A 19,423-nucleotide genomic window follows, 5' to 3' on the forward strand; every position below is an offset into this window, starting at 1 on the left:
TTCCTGTAAGTATGGTGTTCCCCTTATTGGGTGCTTTAAACACCCACATCCTGTGACAATTTGTCTCCACTCCAGCAGTCGCCTGGCATTGTGGTAGAACCCAGTCACTCATTTCTATTCTCGGCTCAACCGACTCTTCAGCCTACGAGAGCTGTGTGCTGCTTCTACTGGGACAGAGCCGAGTACAGCTGGAGGTAATTGCTGGTCAAGTGGAATGGCAGTGTGTGCTGCAATTTCAATTGACAGCTATCACCTCGTTAAGCAGGGGTCAGAAAAGTGCCAGCGCATGCAGGCTGTCATCATGAAGGCCTAGAGAGGCCTGCTTTTGAGTATAATCCTGCCTAAAAACCTACATTTAAAAAACGTTCTATAATGGAAGCGGGTAAAAAGCAAAATGTTTTTCTGATAAATATTGCATCACAGGTTACTTCAACTCTATAAATATTGTGCTTCTTCCATATTCACCTCGTAATGTATGTTTTTCAGAAGCCCACTATTTGCAGTTTAAATAAAAACTGGAGAAATGTGGATGCAGTTAATTTTGCCGGGATAACATTAGTACTCTCACACCTACTAGCTGGAGCTTCTTCCTTCTTGGCACATTATTATCCAATTTCTTGGCAGACACCCTTGTCCAGGGTGACTTACAATTGTTATAACATATCACATTAGTTTTACATTTGTACCCATTTATACAACTGGGCATTGACTAGGGCAATCTAGGAAAACTACCTTGCTCAAGGGTACAACAGCAGTGCCCCCCACCTGGGGATTGAGCCCAAAACTTTCTACTCCAGAGGCCAAAACCCTAACCACTACTCCACACTGTTGCCACATTGGGTCTTTCATTGTTGATTTATTTTTAAAAATACCTTTTCCATGAGCAATCCCTTCTTCTCAAATCAGTCAATTCAGTAATATAGTCAGTTGCAATTGTCAGTTCAGCATTGTAAAAGACTTACTTTTATCTAGTTAGCGTTTTACCAAGTGTAACCACTACCTTGCATATATAACTGAAGGCACGGTAGTTGGAGGTTTATGGCAGATTAGTGTAATCAACAGGATAATACCTTGTTCAGTTTTTAGATTTTTAATCAGTTTGTACAGAACCAATCACTGGGTTCTACTTTGTGCTCAGAGTCACCCCTGGTTGAAATTAGTATCATCGCTGTTTTGCTCGATTCCCTGCTGTTTATTATGGTGGGATAATTTGCTTTACTAACGTGGTTTACTCAAACTGGATTGTGAGGAAGTGTGGTGGGGGAAGTAAAGGAGTGATGCACAATGCTACACAGGACTGTGTACTGATGACTGTGCAACAATGAGATTCTTCCCTGTGCAAACTTCATTTGGTGAAATTCAGACCTTTCTTTTTCAGTAAATAGTAATTTCAGTAGATAGTGAAAATGACGAAATGAAAACATCCTCAGAAATAAAAAAAGAAAATCACAGACCGAACTACCATAGAAATGCCTTAGGTCAGGAAAAAGCTGATGAAAATGAACCCAATCAACCAGCCTTTGCAATCACAAATATTTTTGGTTTGCTAGTAATCCATTAGGTTATTTTTTCTAATCTGTCATCTTCTAAGAGGCAGTTCAAAAATGCAACTGGGAATTAGGGGATGTGAGTGAAATAACAAAGAAATATATTTTAAAACAAATCAAAACAAAGGGAGAAAGCAGGAGGGGGAGAAAAACAAAGCCCTTCAAATACTGTTTAGGCGTGAATGAGCTTGAGCATTCCCACGTCGAAAGCGGCTCATGACTCACACTATCAGTTCTGACTGCGACAGCGCTGGCAGGGAGAGAAGCAGTGCTCATCTGCCACAGAAATTTGCATCACTTTGCCATCTGAGACAACCTCTGGGGCAGCCATCTCCCCATAGGAAGCAATCTTACTGACAGCCAGAGACAGACGGTTTCCTTTTTTTTATCTTTTCTTTTTTTTTTTTTACTGACAAAGCAAAACTTCCAACCGACACCACATACACAACATGCAGGAGACCAGCTGCGAAACTGCAAAGATTTTACACCAACCACAGGCTTTCAAGGATAAGTAGAAAAAAAAACACAATAAAAATAAAACAATAACATCATCACTCTTACCCCCCCAGTCTTTCCTCCAGCACAGGTGTCTAGATCCGTGGTCCATCGAGAGAGACAACCACTGTGTTATAAGTGGCTTTAAACAGTAAATATGGACCAAAACATAGGTTTAAATATTCTAATTCAGCAAATAATTGATCTAATTTAGTCACTCATTTGGAATAACCCAAGAGATACTGCGTTGGGTTACAAATTGCTTTGACAAAAGAATGTCACTTAACCCCTTACTCCAGTCTAAAACCCTTCACTTAACCTCCCCCTACAAATGGGTTTTCCTGATATTAATGAAATATTAACCTGTTGTTTATGGGTTAGTTAAAACAGAAAGTATCTTTCCACTTAAGTTTGTTCTGCATCATGTTAGGGTCAGTAAACGCTCTTCTGCAATTTTTTTCAATTCATTTCACAATCCTACTTGCAAACAAAACAGATTTAGGCCTGCAGAGTGTGATTTCGTATTGTGCACCATAATACTTAAAACTGGAATGTAAATCGTAGTTTGTTTTAGCCAAAGTTTACCTTGCATTTATTTCCCTAGAGAGACTGGCTCATTAATAGCATTGAGAGACATTTCGTTTTTCAGAAAAGGAATAATTAATTTGCTGGCTACAGACGTTACCAGTAGGCTTTTTTGTCTGTGACTATCTTCAAAAAGATATAGAACATGAAAGCTGGTCGGGAATAAATTATTGCTATCGAGAAATCAAGAAACAAAGATGGAGTCCCCAGGGTGAAATAGTTCAATTAAAAAAAGCAATCTGCACTCGATGCCAAATTATTATAGGATTTAGCAAGAAAGTATGTGCCTATTTGAAGATCACTGCAGGAAACTTAGTAGCTTATAGTTGCACAAAAATAGGATTGTTTTACACAAAGAAATGGCAGGACTGAACATGGGTTTTTCTCATTTCAAATTAAAGCTGTGCATTTCTTTGTGGAAGGAGTATATGAACTCACCCTAATTACCTGCAGAAAGCCTGCTGTCTTCAGACCATTCTTAAGGCTATTTTGAAGACAGCAGTTTACCTTTTACTACTGCTGCTCTGCCATTCACTTGGATTTTAAAAACCTGATAAGCACAGAAAATTATTTGCTATCTTAATCTTTCAATTTATCATAATCTCCCCATTTCATTTAGGGTAGACTACTTCACTGTGAAGAACCTGCGTTATCTCAAATGATATTTTTCCTTTTCTTTTGTGTGTGCCAGATCTCTGTATTTCTATTGTACAGTGTGCATGTAGGTTTGTATGTATTATTTGTTTATGAATTCATTCTAAGCAGTTGAACTTAAAACAAACAGTTGAGGTTTGTAAGTAAAAGACCTAAACCTAGACCATATAAAGTCTCTTTAGAAACATAGTTTCACAGTAAGCACAATAGTGGCAGTCAATCAGATTCTCCCATGAGTTTCTGGTGATTTTGCTCCTGGATTTCCTAGGCAGTGCTCTGAAGTTCTGTACATTATACTGTAGTGTGCATTCAATGGCCCTCATCACACTGGCAGTGGTGGAGAGCTGCAGCTTGAAGCCACTTTGGTAGAGGAAAGTGAAGCGAATGAGCTGCAGCCACTTAAAGTGTACCAGTTATGCCATAGCATTAAAAAAACGTTTATAGTTCAAAGTCTGAACTTCTTTGAGAAATTGCAACACCGGGAATCCAATGAGTCCAGCTCAAAATAAAAATCTCAAATCTATTTCCTTAAAAAAAAAAAAAAAAAAACAGCAACGTGCTACTCGACGATCAAGTACCAACAGAGGGATGGCCACTACAAAACGAAGGCCATTTCCTTACTACGTAGTCAGTCTATCAAGTATTCCTTTATGAGAAAAGACAATGGAGTCAGTTACAGTATATTATAAATATACTAAAACAACCAAAAATGGGGTCAATAGCATGGCTTCAGGTTCAGTAATGTTTTGTTGGGATTTTATGTTGTGATGCTTTTAGTACTTAAAGAGAAAGCACAAGGATGCAAGTGTGCATTTTTGTTGTTATTCAAAGACATCCTTGGAGCCCAGAAGTTTCCCCAATGGAGTTTCTGGAAGTGAACTCAGGCCATATTTATCATAAACTTTGCACGCAAACCTGATTTGAACCATCAAGCCTGTAAATGTTCAAAAACAGAATGTTTTCTTTAGGCATTTTTTGTCTTGTTGTAAAATAATGTTGTTTGCTGCAAGGCCAGTTGAGGCAACAATCATATTTTTCCCATTCAAAGCATGTTTCCACTTTGGTACAAAGATGCCTTTGATGAATAGGAGAACCCCAACAAAAATACTGTGGTTTTAGTTCCCTTCTTTAAACCGCCTTCCTGCCTGGAGCTTTTTATAGAAAGGGTCTTGCTCAGTCTGGGGTGGGAGGACTTCTCTCTCCTGCCCTGAGAGTGGAGGTTTCCGGCGCAGAGTTGATTCCCGGCTGCGACTTTCAGACACCAGGTCTGAGTGGGTCAGGGGCTCCTGGTCAGGGTCGCTGGCAGAGGATCCTGGAGACACACTCTTGACTGGGCGGTAGCCACGGCCGGCCTCCCGGTTGAGGTCATTGAGTTCGTAGGCCTCCCTTATCTCGGAGGCGCTTCCGTTGGCGTTGCTCTTCCACTCCCAGGGGCTACCATTCCCCGATGACACGTGGACCACGGGGTGATGGGGAGCGTGGGCATCGACAGTGACAATACTGGCATTGTCGCGCTCAGAGGGGGGCCTGTAGTGTGGTGACTCTGAGCTGGTGGAGGTGGCAGAGGAGGAGGAGGTCTCAGAGGATTTGGGGGTGACGGTGATCAGGCCTTGTTGCTTAGACATGGCAATGACCTGCATGATCCGTGGCTGGTTGGCGGCCCGCAGGGATCCCGGTGTGGGGATGGGACCACCCGTCTTCTCAGCGATGGATATCCACTTGGCACGGGCACCTGAGCAGCTTTTGGGGGACACTGGAGGGGCCTCCTCTGGGATATGCACTAGCTGGGGAACCCCTGGTCTAGGTGGGATTACTACCCTGGCGCCCACACTACCGGGGCCGGTGCCAGCTCGGTTAGCCTGGACCGTGGGGTACAGAGAAGAAGGCATCACCAGGTCCTCCTCCCCCCCGTCATCGCCCGAATCTGAACCATCCATGCTGCCGTCCCGCCCTTCGTCCCCTCTCAGGCTCATGCTCCGGAGCTCCATTGACTTCTGCTTCCACTCGGAGACCAGTTGCTTAGAGCGTAGAGGATCCAGGGGGACGTGGATGGTCATGTGTCTGCGAGCTGGGTCCTCGGCGGAGGGGGTGTTGACCCGCGGGAGGGTGTTGCTGAAAGTGACCATGTTCTCTTTGCCCATGGGGCTGCGGGGCGCCAGGAGCTCCACGTCCACACTCGCCCGCTTCAGGCTGCCGAGGGACACCTTCTCTCGCTGCACCTGCCTGTTCAAGCCATCCAGGCGCTGCGGGCCTGAAAGCTCATCGTTACTCTCTGAGGCATGTCCCTTGTGGTACACAGAATCGTGCCCGCGCTGGGTGAGGGCCCGCAGAGCATCCTTGGGGGGCGGCCGGGGGGGACGTGTGGCAGCATCTTCAGACGACTTGAAATTGGCAACAGCGTGGAAGGCCTACAAGAAGGAAACAGAACAAAACAGTCAGCTTCAATGTTTAAAGGAGTTATGTCAAATTACTATTGCCTGGAACTATTTTGAAGGGAATGTCCTACTCTGAGAGACTGAGGGAACTGAACCTTTTCACCCTGGAACAGAGGAGACTACGTGGGGACTTGAATCAAGTCTTCAAAATCATGAAAGGCATCGACCACATCAAACCAGAGGAGCTTTTCCAGATCAACAGGGACACACGCACCCGGGGACACAAATGGAAATTGGGCTTCAAGGCATTCAAGACAGAAAACAGGAGACACTACTTCACACAGAGAGGCATCACAATCTGAACAAACTCCCCAGCGATGTGGCTGAAGCTGAAAATTTGGGAACATTTAAAAATAGACTGGATAGGATCCTTGGATCACTTATTATTAATTAGTTATTAATGGACACAAAATGAGCATGATGGGTCGAATGGCCTCTTCTCGTTTGTAAACTTTCTTATGTTCTTATTCTTATGTTACACCAAGACACCCATGAAGTAAATTAAGCAATACCTCAGATGCAAATTGATCTTAAGGAAAAAGCTTAACACAATGTTGCATTGTTCTCTGTTCTCCTTTGATTCAGTGACCCTGATAAAAGGGTCTCCATATGCTCTTTATTAAATCTTTTTGTAGATCGCTTTTAAAATATATACAAAATAAATAAAAACATCACGGTCCTAGACAGCTAATTAGTGTGTTTAGTGCATTCAAAACATGCCCATTGATTCACACAGCGTGGGGGTTCAGTGTTGAGTCATTAAGGGTCCTCTATGTGCCTTTGTATATTTGATTTTGTTTCTTTTTCCTGAAGGACTTATTCAAAAAATGAAACGCTGAGTCAGTTCCACCTTGGGTGAAGAAAGAAAAAGAGAGGACAAATAAAATAGATGAAAGAAAGAAAAGTGCAACAGAATCAGATGAGCTGTATAATAATGCTTAGAATCCTATAGTGTATGAGAGAGGAATCTATCCAGTCTCTGCTGCTCTGATGAAAGAGAGAGAGAGAGAGAGAGAGAGAGAGAGAGTGAAAAATGACTGGCATCCCAGTGGTATCAGTTCATTCCCGAGTGATTTTCCAAACCAGAGACAGCCATCCCTTAGGGTAGCAGAGTGAAGGATGAGACATGCACTCTTGCAGCATTATAATTAGCCTAAGCACAGAATGAGTATAAGCCACGCTCCTGGTACAGAAACACTGGAGCAAACGGGGTAAGAGGAAGAGAGAAAGAGACAGAGCTAGAAACAGATGGGCTTTCCTGGTAACATAAACAAACATAAAGCACTATCAATATGCTCCTGGTATATGCGGCTGTAACTCATGGCAGTTGTCGGTTCAGCCGAAGTCAACACTCACCAGGTAGGCAGCGATTCCGGCCCCAATGAGGAAACCCACGTAGACGTCGATGGGGTGGCTACGGTACTGGGTGATCTGGGTCAGGCCTGTAAGCCCAGCTGCAATGGCAAAGGCGAAGACCAGAACTGGCTTCAGCAGCTTGGTGCTGTCTGAGATGGTGGAGTTAAAATACATCTGAGGGGAAAGACAAAACACCAATCAAATGCAAATCACAGTTCAGGTTAATCCTTCACTGTTCCTGTGAGGAAAACTCCAAACACACCTAAATTACTGGGGTGTCGTACAATCTAGGATGAACAGTCAACCACCCCCAACTGATTGCACTACAGTGGTCATCACATTAGCAAACAATATGTGGTTACTCTTCATGGGAATCTGTTTTGCATTTACGCAGCCAAGCCAACCAAAGATACAGATGCATACGCTTTTCATACAAACACTAAAAACAGAAATCAAATTAATCACAAGGATATTAAAACGCAATATAGGCATAATTATAAAGTCATAAAATGGGATCTATAGTTTATAATTTAAGATTATGTTAAGGGGTCATCAGAAAGGCAACAGCAGGAAGAAATTTGAAAGAGACTGTATACCAATAGAGAGTGACTGCATAGCCCACATCAGTGAATTTGAAGCCAGAAGCTTTGAGCTATGGGCGATTTAAAAGACAGTCAGGGTCTGTTGTTTATTCCCTGAATGCTTCATTATCCATCTCTCTTCTGTCAGCCTTTTCATTTGTTTCAGGCCTTGTGTATTTTGTGTGAAAATGGGTCAAATCCCCTGAAATGTGTAAAATCAAGACTACTCCTTGTGGAAACACTACATCTATATTATTTTCCACAGATAAGGAGGAGAGATGTGGAGAATTCCGAGACATGGCAGAATACTTACTGATACATAGACAGCAGCAAAGGCAGAGAGGGTGGCATGCTGGGAAGGAAAAGTCTTCCTATTGCAAAACAAAGTGGCTGTATTAAAATCTCTTGGGAAAAACAATGGGAAAATAAATAAATAATCATTTGATATTTGAAGCAATTAGAATATTCAGAGATTAAAAAAAATAATAATCCTGATTATATTGTGGCACAACTAGACTGATCATCAATAAATCTATGAAAGGTGAAATAAGTCAGGGTTGGGCGATGCCCAAGTTTGTTCAGTGCAAGCATGATCACACATGGTGTATCTTAATTAGGAGCTGCTTGATATTCTCAATCAGAGTGTCCACCATGAGCAGAAGTGTGGAAAACAAAATGGCGTTCATTAAATGTACAACTAGCAAAATATTTGTTTAAAAAATACAAAAATAAATAATGATCTGGAATCTAGAATCAACATATTCAATTGCAGTGTGTTATTCTACAAGTATGGTTTAAAGCACCATGAACCATTGCAGATACCTGGCAGACAGTATGGCATGTTGGTCATGCCCAGAGCAGATGTCCCGAGTGATGTACGGGTTGGTGTCGCAGGAGACGCCAGGCAGTGTGTAGTTGGGCTTGCAGACAGTCAGGAAGAAAGGGGCATGGTAGCCAGTGGCGAGCTGGATCACATCGGTCACCAGTGCTGTGGCACACAGTCCAAAAACATGGACACCTGGAAGGTAGGAAGATGTCATTCCTTCATGGTATTAAAGTACACTGGGGAGTTTAGGAAGCTTTTCTATTCAGGTCACAGCTAATAACAGGGTCAGTGGTGAACAATATAGAATAAAAACATGAATGTCTTGCAGTAGGCACAAAGGAGGTCCTCATTAAAGCTAGCAGTATAAAAGACATGCTCTCTGGGGAGCTGGCACCAGCTGAGCAGTGATTTGGTTCAGAACGTGTGGAAAACTTGAGGACTGTTTTCCTTTTGCAATGCAGGATTCAGCTCAGATGCTGAGATCAATTTTCACGACAGACCTTGAAAGATCACAGTGGCCCAGAACAACCTGGTCTTGTTAGGCATTTGATCCATTCCTTTATTCTACATTGTAGTCCCATATCACTCCAGTTTTAAGAGATCTAAATTGGCTCCCTATCTGAGAGCGAACACATTTACAAATTCTTTGTATGGTATATTAAGCTCTAAATGGAATAGGTCCCATCTATCTTAAAGTGATTCTTAGTATTAGAACTGCTACTAGGGTGCTGCGCTCTAATGGGTCTCTCTGTATTTCATCTCCTAGATTCTCTAGAGTTGGTTTTGGAGGCCATACCTTTGAAGCTCAAGCAGCATTATTATGGAATGTGCTGCCTGAAGATATTAGGGTGTAGAAATAATGCTAATTACGTTGTCCAATGAGAGTCAACCACCTGCGTGTTATGTTGGCTTTATGCAATAAGTCACATGGTGAAGTTAAATACACCTCTGTATTGTGGGTGTTGAATTCTAATTGAGATGAAGAGCAAACAGTGAGGTTTATTAAAATACAGTGATAGATTCTCATGTTGCTACATCTGTTGAATTAATATTCCTGCCATGTTTTCTTTACATCATCACCCATTTAGCAGCAGAACCAATGTATACACCAATATATAGATTGCGGGAAGACTATCATTAGGTAAAATAACATATAATTTGTTGCAGATCGAAGAACACCAAGTTTGACAGACATCTTACCTTTTCAAAATGCACATTTAAAAAATGTAAAAAACAAAGTAATTTCTCATTTCAGATAGCATAACAAGGTTGGGCTGATTTTTATGTACCACTACAGATATAAACGTCATGTTTCACATTCTGCAATGAAGGCACACTAAAAGGCCTGGCACTGTAGATAAATAAATGTATTCATAACTGCGATAATATCTTTACACCTTCCAAATACCCAGAGATTAGAGAATTCCTTTTTGCTTGTTAAAAATAAAATAAAAGACCCAAATCCAGTTAATAAGCAACAGTAACTGTGACATACTCTATTTGGTAACATCATGAAAAAGACAGATAAAAAGTAATGAGTACAACAATTTCATATCTTGCTGTCTTATAATTAAATAAGAAAATGTTTTATGTACATTTATTTGCAAGTAACATGTAACGTGAACCTGTTGGCTATGGAAAATGTTCTCATCTGTCATATGCTCCTTCTACATGTAAATATATATAATCATTTGTGTGTAAAAAAGGTGGATATTATTTTCACAGTTCTGGTATTTGTTGCATTATTGACCCTCAACCTTGCAGCCTAAGAGATAAACCAGGAGAGAAGACTTACCCACAAAGCGCACAGTCCTCCGGAGGAAGGAATTAAAGTTGCAGCCGCCAGCGTTGATGCTGCCTTCAGCTCTGGGACGGATCTTTAGGCGGGACTGCATACAGTACACCAGGCCCTCTCCCATCATGATCTGAGAGAGATGAGCAACACTATATAACTCCTATATAAGATCATATCAATGCGACAATGCAGCACTCTGTGGATTTCACAAGGACTCACTCCACATTTTTGTTTTAAGAAATGTATGTGTGTATTTTAAAAGCAAGGTTACTCACAGAGGCAGCAGGGCCAGCAAAGGCCAGGCTCAGCAACATGAGCAGGGGGATCAGTTCGTCACCACTCTCCACATAGGGCATGCTCAGCGAACGGTCGTGACACCGGAAGCCCACCTGGGCGGGCTGCAGGAGGTCTGTCAGCTCCAGGAAATACAGAGACACCATGGAGGAGGCTACGATCGGAAGCTTGGAGAGAAAGAGACAGAGAGAGAGAGACAGACGGCAGAGAGTTGGTCACTGCTAACAAGCTCTTGCCAGCACCAACTGGGAAAGAAAGATATACCGGCAGGAAGACAACCTTCTGAAAACCAAACACCTGCGCTTATGCCATTTCAGTAAAGCTCTTAGTCCATATAGCAATGTTCATAAACCCTGTTCTGGACTGCTTAGAAAAGCACATAAAACACTTTTGAACCCATGCAAATAAATCCACAGACAATTCAATGTTTTCTCCATGTAGAAACACATGTCTCTTATGAAATACAGAATGTCTAGTAAAAGAGAGCTAACTAACTAACTAACTAACTAAGTAATGCAGGATACTTCTGTAGGACATCTACTAAAACTAATCCATTACTGAAGATCCCATACAAAGTAGCACTGGCCTTTGAGAGTGAACTTTATCTAACCCTCTCTCTGCTGCTTCGCTTACACTGAGTTGAATTCCAAACCTGACAATCAAACCTGTACTGTAAACCCGTAGAGGTTTTGATCCCAATAAACTGTAACTGATTTTTACAAACTGTGAGTAAATAGAGGAGGGGGAGGTTTCTGTGTGTTTAATTGTGTTGTCTCAAAATAGTTGGACAACTTTACATGTTGACAATTACTTTCAGGAAAAGAAGACAGAAGCAAATGTTTTGAAAATCATTACCCTGGCATCAACTTTGTAAGGGTGACAAAAGGAGAAGTAAATAATCAATCAATCTGGGGAGGTGGAGGGTGGGGATCTATAGAACTTAGCAGCAATGGCTATTGAAGGAGTTATTTCACCGGTAACAATTAAGCCATGTAAAACAGACAAGGAAAAATTAGAGTAATCTGCTGCAAAGCACCTTTTTAAAGGAACTTGTCTTGTTTTACACCCCTCCTGCACAGATCACTGGAACTCCTATCAACATCACCTCCACTCAGCTCACACACTGACACCCGTAAGGTGTTAAGAAGGATTTTATACTAATTAAGAAAAGCATGGCAGATTCAAGGACTTAGAACCGACAGAAGCAAGGCAGAGAAAATGCTCTTTACTTCACGGACTGACAGCTTTCTTTCTTTCGCCAAGCAGTCATTAACAGGACAGACTGTCTTACTGGGAGTTTTTACCTCTGCCTATTAACCTCTCCTACTGCCAGCTGAGGACTAATTAAGTTGTCAGGGAGCTAGAACGTAGAAGGAGAAGGTAATTTGAATTCACTAAAATAATAGGACTGGTTCAATATCACAAAAGCAGGGGATCTGGCCAACACTGCAAGTTTTTCCATTAGAAACCAGGATCACCTAATTTTCTTATGATTAATCCATGCAAAGTGAAAAGAACCACTAGGAGAACAAATATATGAAGGCCGACAATCTACAATCTTGATCACATTTTTAATCTTTAAAAAAATCCTGTCCACATCACCTCCACTCAGTTCACACACTGACAACTGTAAGATGTTAAGAAGGATTTTATACTAATTAAGAAAATCATGGCAGATTCAAGGACTTAGAACCGACAGAAGCAAGGCAGAGAAAATGCTCTTTACTGACCGTCTTTTACACATCCTCCTTTATTCGTACCTCAAACTCCAAGGATTAGTTCACATCATTTACATTTAAATTGGTACCTCTTTTTTTCCATTACATGTGAACAGCATGACACTGTTTATTTGCTTCTGCTTAGACTGGCAGTCCCCATGCTATCTATTCCAACACAAATTGCTCTTGAAAAGGACAGCAAATTAATGTTGCACGCAGTCAAAAAGACCATATTAGTAAATAAATAACTGAGAAAATGAATTACTTGCAGTGAAAAGCAAAACTGAACCCAATAGGTTAGATGTTAGGCAATGTGTTAGTTAGATCAATTAACTTTATATAGGCACAATTCATAAGCTGACACATTTCCAGAACCCCGCTACTTGCTCTTTAATCTGCTGCAAATAGCAATGAATATTGTCATGCTTTGTTTATTGTTACTATCCATTTGTTCCAGACTTCAAACCCCAGTCCAGGAAGTATTAACTTATCTTTAACGGCAAAGCTGGTTTTGTAATCAAAGTACTTGTGGATGGGAGTTCTGTGATGGATAAGCCTACCCCTGCCCTGTGCGGTGTCATGCTTCCGCGAGATTCAGTTGGTTTATAACATTAGCACAAACAACTTAGAAAAATACAGAAATATACAATAGGGGAACCAAACTGGATAGAGAAACTACACCTTAAAGTTTGATACAGTTACAAGCAGAGATAACTAAAAACACCTGGACCTAAAAAACTGTCATTATACATTTCTGGGATACGCTATTATATCACAATGCATTTTGGCAAAAAAAAACAGCAATGGCCACATACACAAATAACTTGAGGTTTACTTGTATTTACTTTTTTAAGGTCATAGCTGCCACTTCAAATGTTCAGCTGTAAACCTTTGAGTGCGTGGTCACCTTTTTCTCCTTACTGTATTAAGTGATTGGAGTTACGGTACAAAGTCAGTTGAAGGAAAAAAAGTGGGTACCTACCTCCACAAAATAGAAGCATGGCAGCAGTGTGAGGCTGTCTTTTGGTGGCTTCTTCTTGGGTTTGTCTTTGGGCGAAATCATGGTGATGTCCAGGCAGAAACAACCTAAAACCACACATCCAGTTATTGAAACCTGGAGCATTTGCCAACCAAGTTAACGTAGATTCTCACACATATTATGTACAATGGGTGCACATTTATTCATCTTAAAGAAAACCCTTGAATAAACAACATACTGAACAAGATTCATTTATAATTCCTAGGTTTTCACATTCAACACATGTATTTAACTAGGAAGTGATTTGGGACATATGCATGGTAGAGGGACCTGGAATAAAGGTAGAAAACAATACAACAGCATTGACTGCATACTAAGATGGGCTTTTTCGATGGCATTAGCACAACATATTTTTAACCACTGAATATGACAATTTCTAGATATTGGCCTTATCTATATATACACATGGCATATATTTGAACTCCACAGGGATCAGGGTGATTCTAATGGAATCAGCTTTTAAGATGTGTGACCAACTGTGATAAAAAAAAAGCCTTCTCCCATAGTGCTGTACTAGTCCTGAAAGCCTGGAGCGCAAATACACTCAAAACCACAGGCAAGTCGTGTGCAGCGGGGGCACAAAACTGGTCAAACAGAATTAGCAGTGGGCAAGTCAGAGCCAGTTTTCTCATCCTTGGCCAAATCCAGCATCTGGAATCCCCCTGCCCTGATTTAGCCCTGCAGTCTCCAGAACTGCTCTTCTTACCAGAAAGATATTATTCAGTCAAACATGGCATCAATCCATCAAGTTTAATTATCTAAAGCCTTATCATGGCAAGCTCCATCTCCAATCCTTTCTTGGATGTGTGCGTTACAACAGGCATGGTGCAAGTACAGGGGAAGAATAATATGTTTGAAACAGTTCATTCATTTTCAGTTTCTGATCTCTAAAGACAGCATTATGATTGAAGTGTCTACTGGGAGTTTAGGGGTAGGGTATACTATGACCCCGGTATGACCCAGAGCTGGACAGCGAAACCCCCCTCGACCTCATATGGGGGCTTCGGACTGACAGCTTTCTTTCTTTCTTTCGCCAAGCAGTCATTAACAGGACAGACTGTCTTACTGTTTTTTTTTTTTTACCTCTGCCTATTAACCTCTCCTACTGCCAGCTGAGGACTAATTAAGTTGTCAGGGAGCTAGGAGGTAGAAGGAGAAAGTAATTTGAATTCACGAAAATAATAGGACTGGTTCGATGTCACAAAAGCAGGGGGATCTGGCCTAGCACTGCAGGTTTTTCCATTAGAAACTAGGATTGCTTAATTTTCTTATGATTAATCCATGCAAAGTGCATAGAACCACTAGGAGAACAAATATATGAAGGCCGACAATCTACAATCTTGATCACATTTTTAATCTTTATAAAAAATAAATTGTTAAAAAAGCTGTGCTGGATACAATGAAAGAAATCAAAATGTAAGGCAATTGCAAAACCCTAATCTGTTTTAAAAATAAAAAAAGCCGGTCAGATGTTTTAAACTGAAGAAGAGATCCACTCCATGTGAGCTTATGAGCAGCAGAAAGGTCTGGACTGAGGAAAACCCATGAGCTGTTCCTCGGGCTCCAAGAGCAAATTTAGAAGAACAAAAGGAGTAATTTGTTTAAAGGAAGGCTGTTTCCTTGACCGAGGATGCTAGCTGCCTTGAATGTCTTTTTTTACCGAAAACAGTTCTACAGAAAAAAGGGTCCATTAATATGTTCTGTTTTTCTTTGAGCGAGTTTACAAGAGCGAAAGACAAGGCTCTGAACATGAAAACAGCTCTGTTCTGATGGGGATACCAGGAGTGCGCACCATAAGTGTGAGTTCATTTAAACACAAAAAGAGGGTTCTGTCAGAGAAAAGGCTATTCAGTCCATCGAGGATCAATCATCCTTCAGCAAGCCAAGTTGAACAGAGTCAAGGTTGTTGCCAGAAAGGACCAGCTTGCCTCCAGTAAGGGAAAGCAAATGAATGAAAAGGGAAATTAAATGCACTGAGAGAGACTGCTTTCTCATTGAGATCTTCATTCAGAGGTAAGAACAATTTACATTCATACGAAGGAAACCATGAGGTGTGAGAAAGCCTGTTTTTATCTATCGGCTGGGACAATGACCTGTTCGTTTATTAAGAAAACTGACAACAAAGGCTGCCGGGGGTAGATAATGTGAGCTAGTCTACAATAAGTTGGAAATGGAAAATGGAGAGAGAGACAGATAGAGAGAGGGAGCAGGAAAGAGAAATAATAAAATAATGATTCTCTCCCACAGCATAAAGGAAACAATTTACTACTACTGATGTGAATTTCATGTGTATATTTATACTACCCTGTTTGTTTGTGCCACAATCTGCTTTTTAATTGATGTCACTATTCTTCAATGACTCAAAACAATGTAGCATTATTCAAGCACATGTGTCTATAATTAAAATAAAATAAAACACGCTTACGATCCACATTTCCTTTCCACATATTTTTAACCAACCATCCATCTATTTTCAATTACAGCTTCATCTAGTACAGGATCACAGTGAAATCCAGCATAATCCAGTGGACACAGGGAACAAGGCACAGTACACCCTGGATAGATCGCCAGTCCATCGCATTGTAGCACACCTACACACCTACAGGGCAATTTAGAAAAAACAATCCATTTAAACAGTCTGTCTTTGGGTTGTAAGATGAAAACTCTCAACAAAAACCCACGCAACCATGGGGAGGACAAACTCCACACAAGCACCCAAGGCCGGAAACTAATCCAGGTCCCAGGAGCTGTGTATGGCAGCAGTGCTAACAGTGATCTATCCATGATACCTTAATATCATGGCCATTTTGGCAGCTTTCAGAGATATCTTCCAGCACTTGCAAAAGATCATGTTAACCTTAACTTAACAGGACAAAATAAAACCATCCCAACCCTATACTGAGAGGAATAGGACTGCCAACCAAATGTTTCAAAATTAGTGAGCCTGGGTTCCCTTTTCAACAGATTTTGGTAGACTGAAGACTGGAGGGAATCTTACAGTGTATTGAATTCACCATGGTTCAATAGCAAAATGACTTTCTCTTCTTCTATCTGACAAAATAACCTATAACATGTGGGTCAGCTTGTCAGTCAGTTTTTCACTGCTCGCCATTGGCATTCACTGAAGAGATATCTTATATTTTACAGCCATTCCAATTTACTTGCTTGTGAAAGTGACAGACTTTTAACTACTAAACATTGAGGAAGCATTACTGCTGACAGTTATATTGGTCATGTTTTAGCAAGCCTGTTATGACAATGTTGAGGTAATTCCACTGGCAAGGTGTGGTAAGTTTGTGCATTTGTGTGTTGAAGGGGAGACATTTACAAGCTTACAAAGCCACTGTGTGGGTCATCACGATTATTATTTAAAAGACCACTGTTGAAAATCAGATCAGAAAACCAATTTGCTGCATAAAACTGAGACATTTGTGTAAAGCAGGAGAGAGAAATTAACAAATCCACTTTAAAATATATTTGACTTGGTTTTATTCAATTTAACTGTACTATACTAAACCCAATGGATCTGGCATATAGTGAGGTGGGAAGGAAGCTACCTGGGTTGAACTGTAACCCTGCTGGGATAAACAGTTATGACTGAAAAGGAGGATATGACCACAGATAGTGAACTGGATACTACAGTGACATGCATGAGTGAGCTGGACACAGTAAATATAAAATAGCTATAACTATATCTATGTCTATCTAACATTCATCCAGCAGTGGATCAATATAGGCTGATGGTGATGATATATACACACATTCACCTCTTCCCTGGCGATTAGTCTAATATATTCCCATACACTTTTAATCCACAATGGCGTTGGTATACCCAGGGTGGTAATGCTGAGAAGACGGAATCTGCATTTTTTTATAATGAAAATGCCATACCACATTCTCTGCAGTGGTACTACAGGCTTTTCAAGAAGAATGTACTGTAATGCAAGTATTGCATAGTGGAAAAATACCTCATATAAGAGGTGGTATGATATAACATAATATACAATAACCATGTTGGGGTGAGTTCATTATTTTTTGTTTTGCCTAGTAAAAGACATCCATAAAGCTGGAAGAATCATCAGACACACTTAAAATATAATAATAATAATAATAATAATAATAATAATAATAATAATAATAATAATAATAATAATAATAATAATAATAACCAGTCTAAATGACCAAGCACATTTTTAAATAAAAAGTGACAAAGGGATTGTACGCATCAGTTTGTATCTTTACCTGTCTTTGATGTGCCTGCATGGATATCCTTTTTGACACACAGGTGCATTCATATCGCTGTCAGACTCACATGTCCCCGTCTATCTACCTACAGATATCGCACCCATCTACAAAACACAGTAATTAGTTTTTCAACGTAGGCTACATCATATCAAGCGCTCCGCCGGGACTGTCTCAATAGCACTACATCCTAATAAACGGTTGTCTCAGGTCGTTAATAGGGGAAACCTGCATTGGGCTCAAACATACCGATGGGGAAAGAAAGCGCAGGTTCTATTGGAAGGGTCAACATTCTGTCCGGTCCAGGAGCACAGAACCGGACAGGTGGACAGGGGACGTGTGCTGAGTCTCAATTCCTGGCTTTTGCTGCCTGGTTGTTGTCCACTGAGCAGCTCTGGGGTTTCTATCGGGATCTGGGGGTGGTATATCAGGCTTCCTGCAGTTAGGAACACCGCAGTACCGAGAGAGAAAAAAAAAAAAAAAAAGCGCAACCCAGCCCCTGTTAAGGCACCTAGCTTTTCGCAACTGCACTTCTTCGATACCAAGACGTCCAAATCACATTTATTTGATTACTTAGTTGTGGCTAAAATATTTCAAAACAGTAGATGCTTAAATTCAGAATCAAGCAAAACTGCTGATAGAGATGGTGACAATCTATTATTAAAAACATGATGTTGCAAACATTTACATATATTTTAATAGCGCAATAATAACAAGTATTATTATTATTATTATTATTAATAATTATTATTAAAATGATTAGCAGATTTCTAATTTGGTCTTATTAAGGTTTTTCTGATGGATGTTCCTTTCCATTTTAGCAAATGACTTCTGGGAAAATGAAACACCCTGTCATGATACATTAATATTAAACGCGCTTTAATTTATCATTAATTGTTTTTAATGTATCACCATCATTACTCCATATGCAGCGATGCAAATAGAAAGAAGGTAAAATATTATTCAGAGGTAAAATCCTTCTCGCAATTAAAAAAAAAAAAAGTAGGTCAGGACAGAATTCGTTTTTAAAATCTATTTCTAAAACTATTTCTAAACCTGAAGCAGCTCTAGTGATGCACTGGTCCGATACCGTTTAAAAATAGGTGCATCCTTCTGCAGACCACGCTTTGATGTCCACTGCTGTCAGTCAGCCATGCACCTGTGCTAGACTATAGACACACACGACAGAAATGGAGGCATGTCTCACCTTTCTCCTTTCTCCAACACCCTGAAACAAAAGTAGAGATTTTTCAAGGAACAGCACTCTTCTCGTTTTTGTTTTTCTGCTTGATGTTTTTTTCTATCCTTCCTGCTACAATTTCTCCAGCTGCATCTCAATCCATTAGGCTGTCCTTTTCATCGGAGCAGATGAATAAACCTCGGTAGCCTGCAGGATAACACAGTAGCCCGTATTTCGTCCGTCGTGAGCTTCTTGCTTTCTGAGCGATTGCAAATGAATAAATAGTCACACATAACAAGGTGCCAGGGTTGTCCCGGGCCTCTTGCCTCCTGCCAGCTCTTTTGAATGGACCCGCGAACCCACTGCGAGATTTGGGAGGTGTTTGCAAGGACTGAAGGGTGCAATCCAATGCTAGAGCCGGCGAGAGGTTGTAAACGGCATTGCTTTGCACTGGAGCATCATGAACACAAAGCCAGTGTGAGAAGAAGAAAAAAAAAAGGAGGTGGAGGGGTGGGAAGGCGGTCTCTTTCCTCACACACTCATTTGGGAATCACACATATTCACTCTCTCTCTCTCTCTCTCTCTCTCTCTCTCTCTCTCTCTCTCTCTACCAAGGCTGCATTCCCTCCCATCCTCATATTTCAGCTTGTGGTCTCCATAGAGAAATCCCAACCCG

General features: G+C 40.8%; 1 protein-coding gene across 1 annotated transcript; it reads right to left on the bottom strand.

The window, feature by feature from the left end:
• Positions 1 to 1,047: 1,047 nt before the first annotated feature.
• plppr3b (phospholipid phosphatase related 3b) lies at positions 1,048 to 19,214 on the bottom strand. The gene is made up of 8 exons (XM_066695956.1): positions 18,775 to 19,214; positions 13,269 to 13,372; positions 10,550 to 10,735; positions 10,275 to 10,404; positions 8,476 to 8,671; positions 7,967 to 8,024; positions 7,073 to 7,246; positions 1,048 to 5,689 (listed from the first exon to the last, which is right to left on the bottom strand). Exons 2-8 carry the CDS (start codon positions 13,347 to 13,349, stop codon positions 4,397 to 4,399), a joined length of 2,118 nt encoding a protein of 705 aa, XP_066552053.1. The 5' UTR covers positions 13,350 to 13,372; positions 18,775 to 19,214; the 3' UTR covers positions 1,048 to 4,396.
• Between the last annotated feature and the right edge of the window lie 209 nt (positions 19,215 to 19,423).

Source organism: Amia ocellicauda, chromosome 22, assembly GCF_036373705.1.
Source record: "Amia ocellicauda isolate fAmiCal2 chromosome 22, fAmiCal2.hap1, whole genome shotgun sequence".
In the NCBI taxonomy this organism is placed as follows: Eukaryota; Metazoa; Chordata; class Actinopteri; order Amiiformes; family Amiidae; genus Amia; species Amia ocellicauda.

Excerpts from the sequence above, each read along its gene's own strand:
- plppr3b (XM_066695956.1), bottom strand. The coding sequence starts at position 13,349 with ATGATTTCGCCCAAAGACAAACCCAAGAAGAAGCCACCAAAAGACAGC. Across the intron at positions 10,736-13,268 it reads CATGCTTCTATTTTGTGGAG|CTTCCGATCGTAGCCTCCTC; the intron begins GTAGGTACCCAC and ends TTTCTCTCCAAG. Across the intron at positions 5,690-7,072 it reads CCGGAATCGCTGCCTACCTG|GCCTTCCACGCTGTTGCCAA; the intron begins GTGAGTGTTGAC and ends TCCTTCTTGTAG.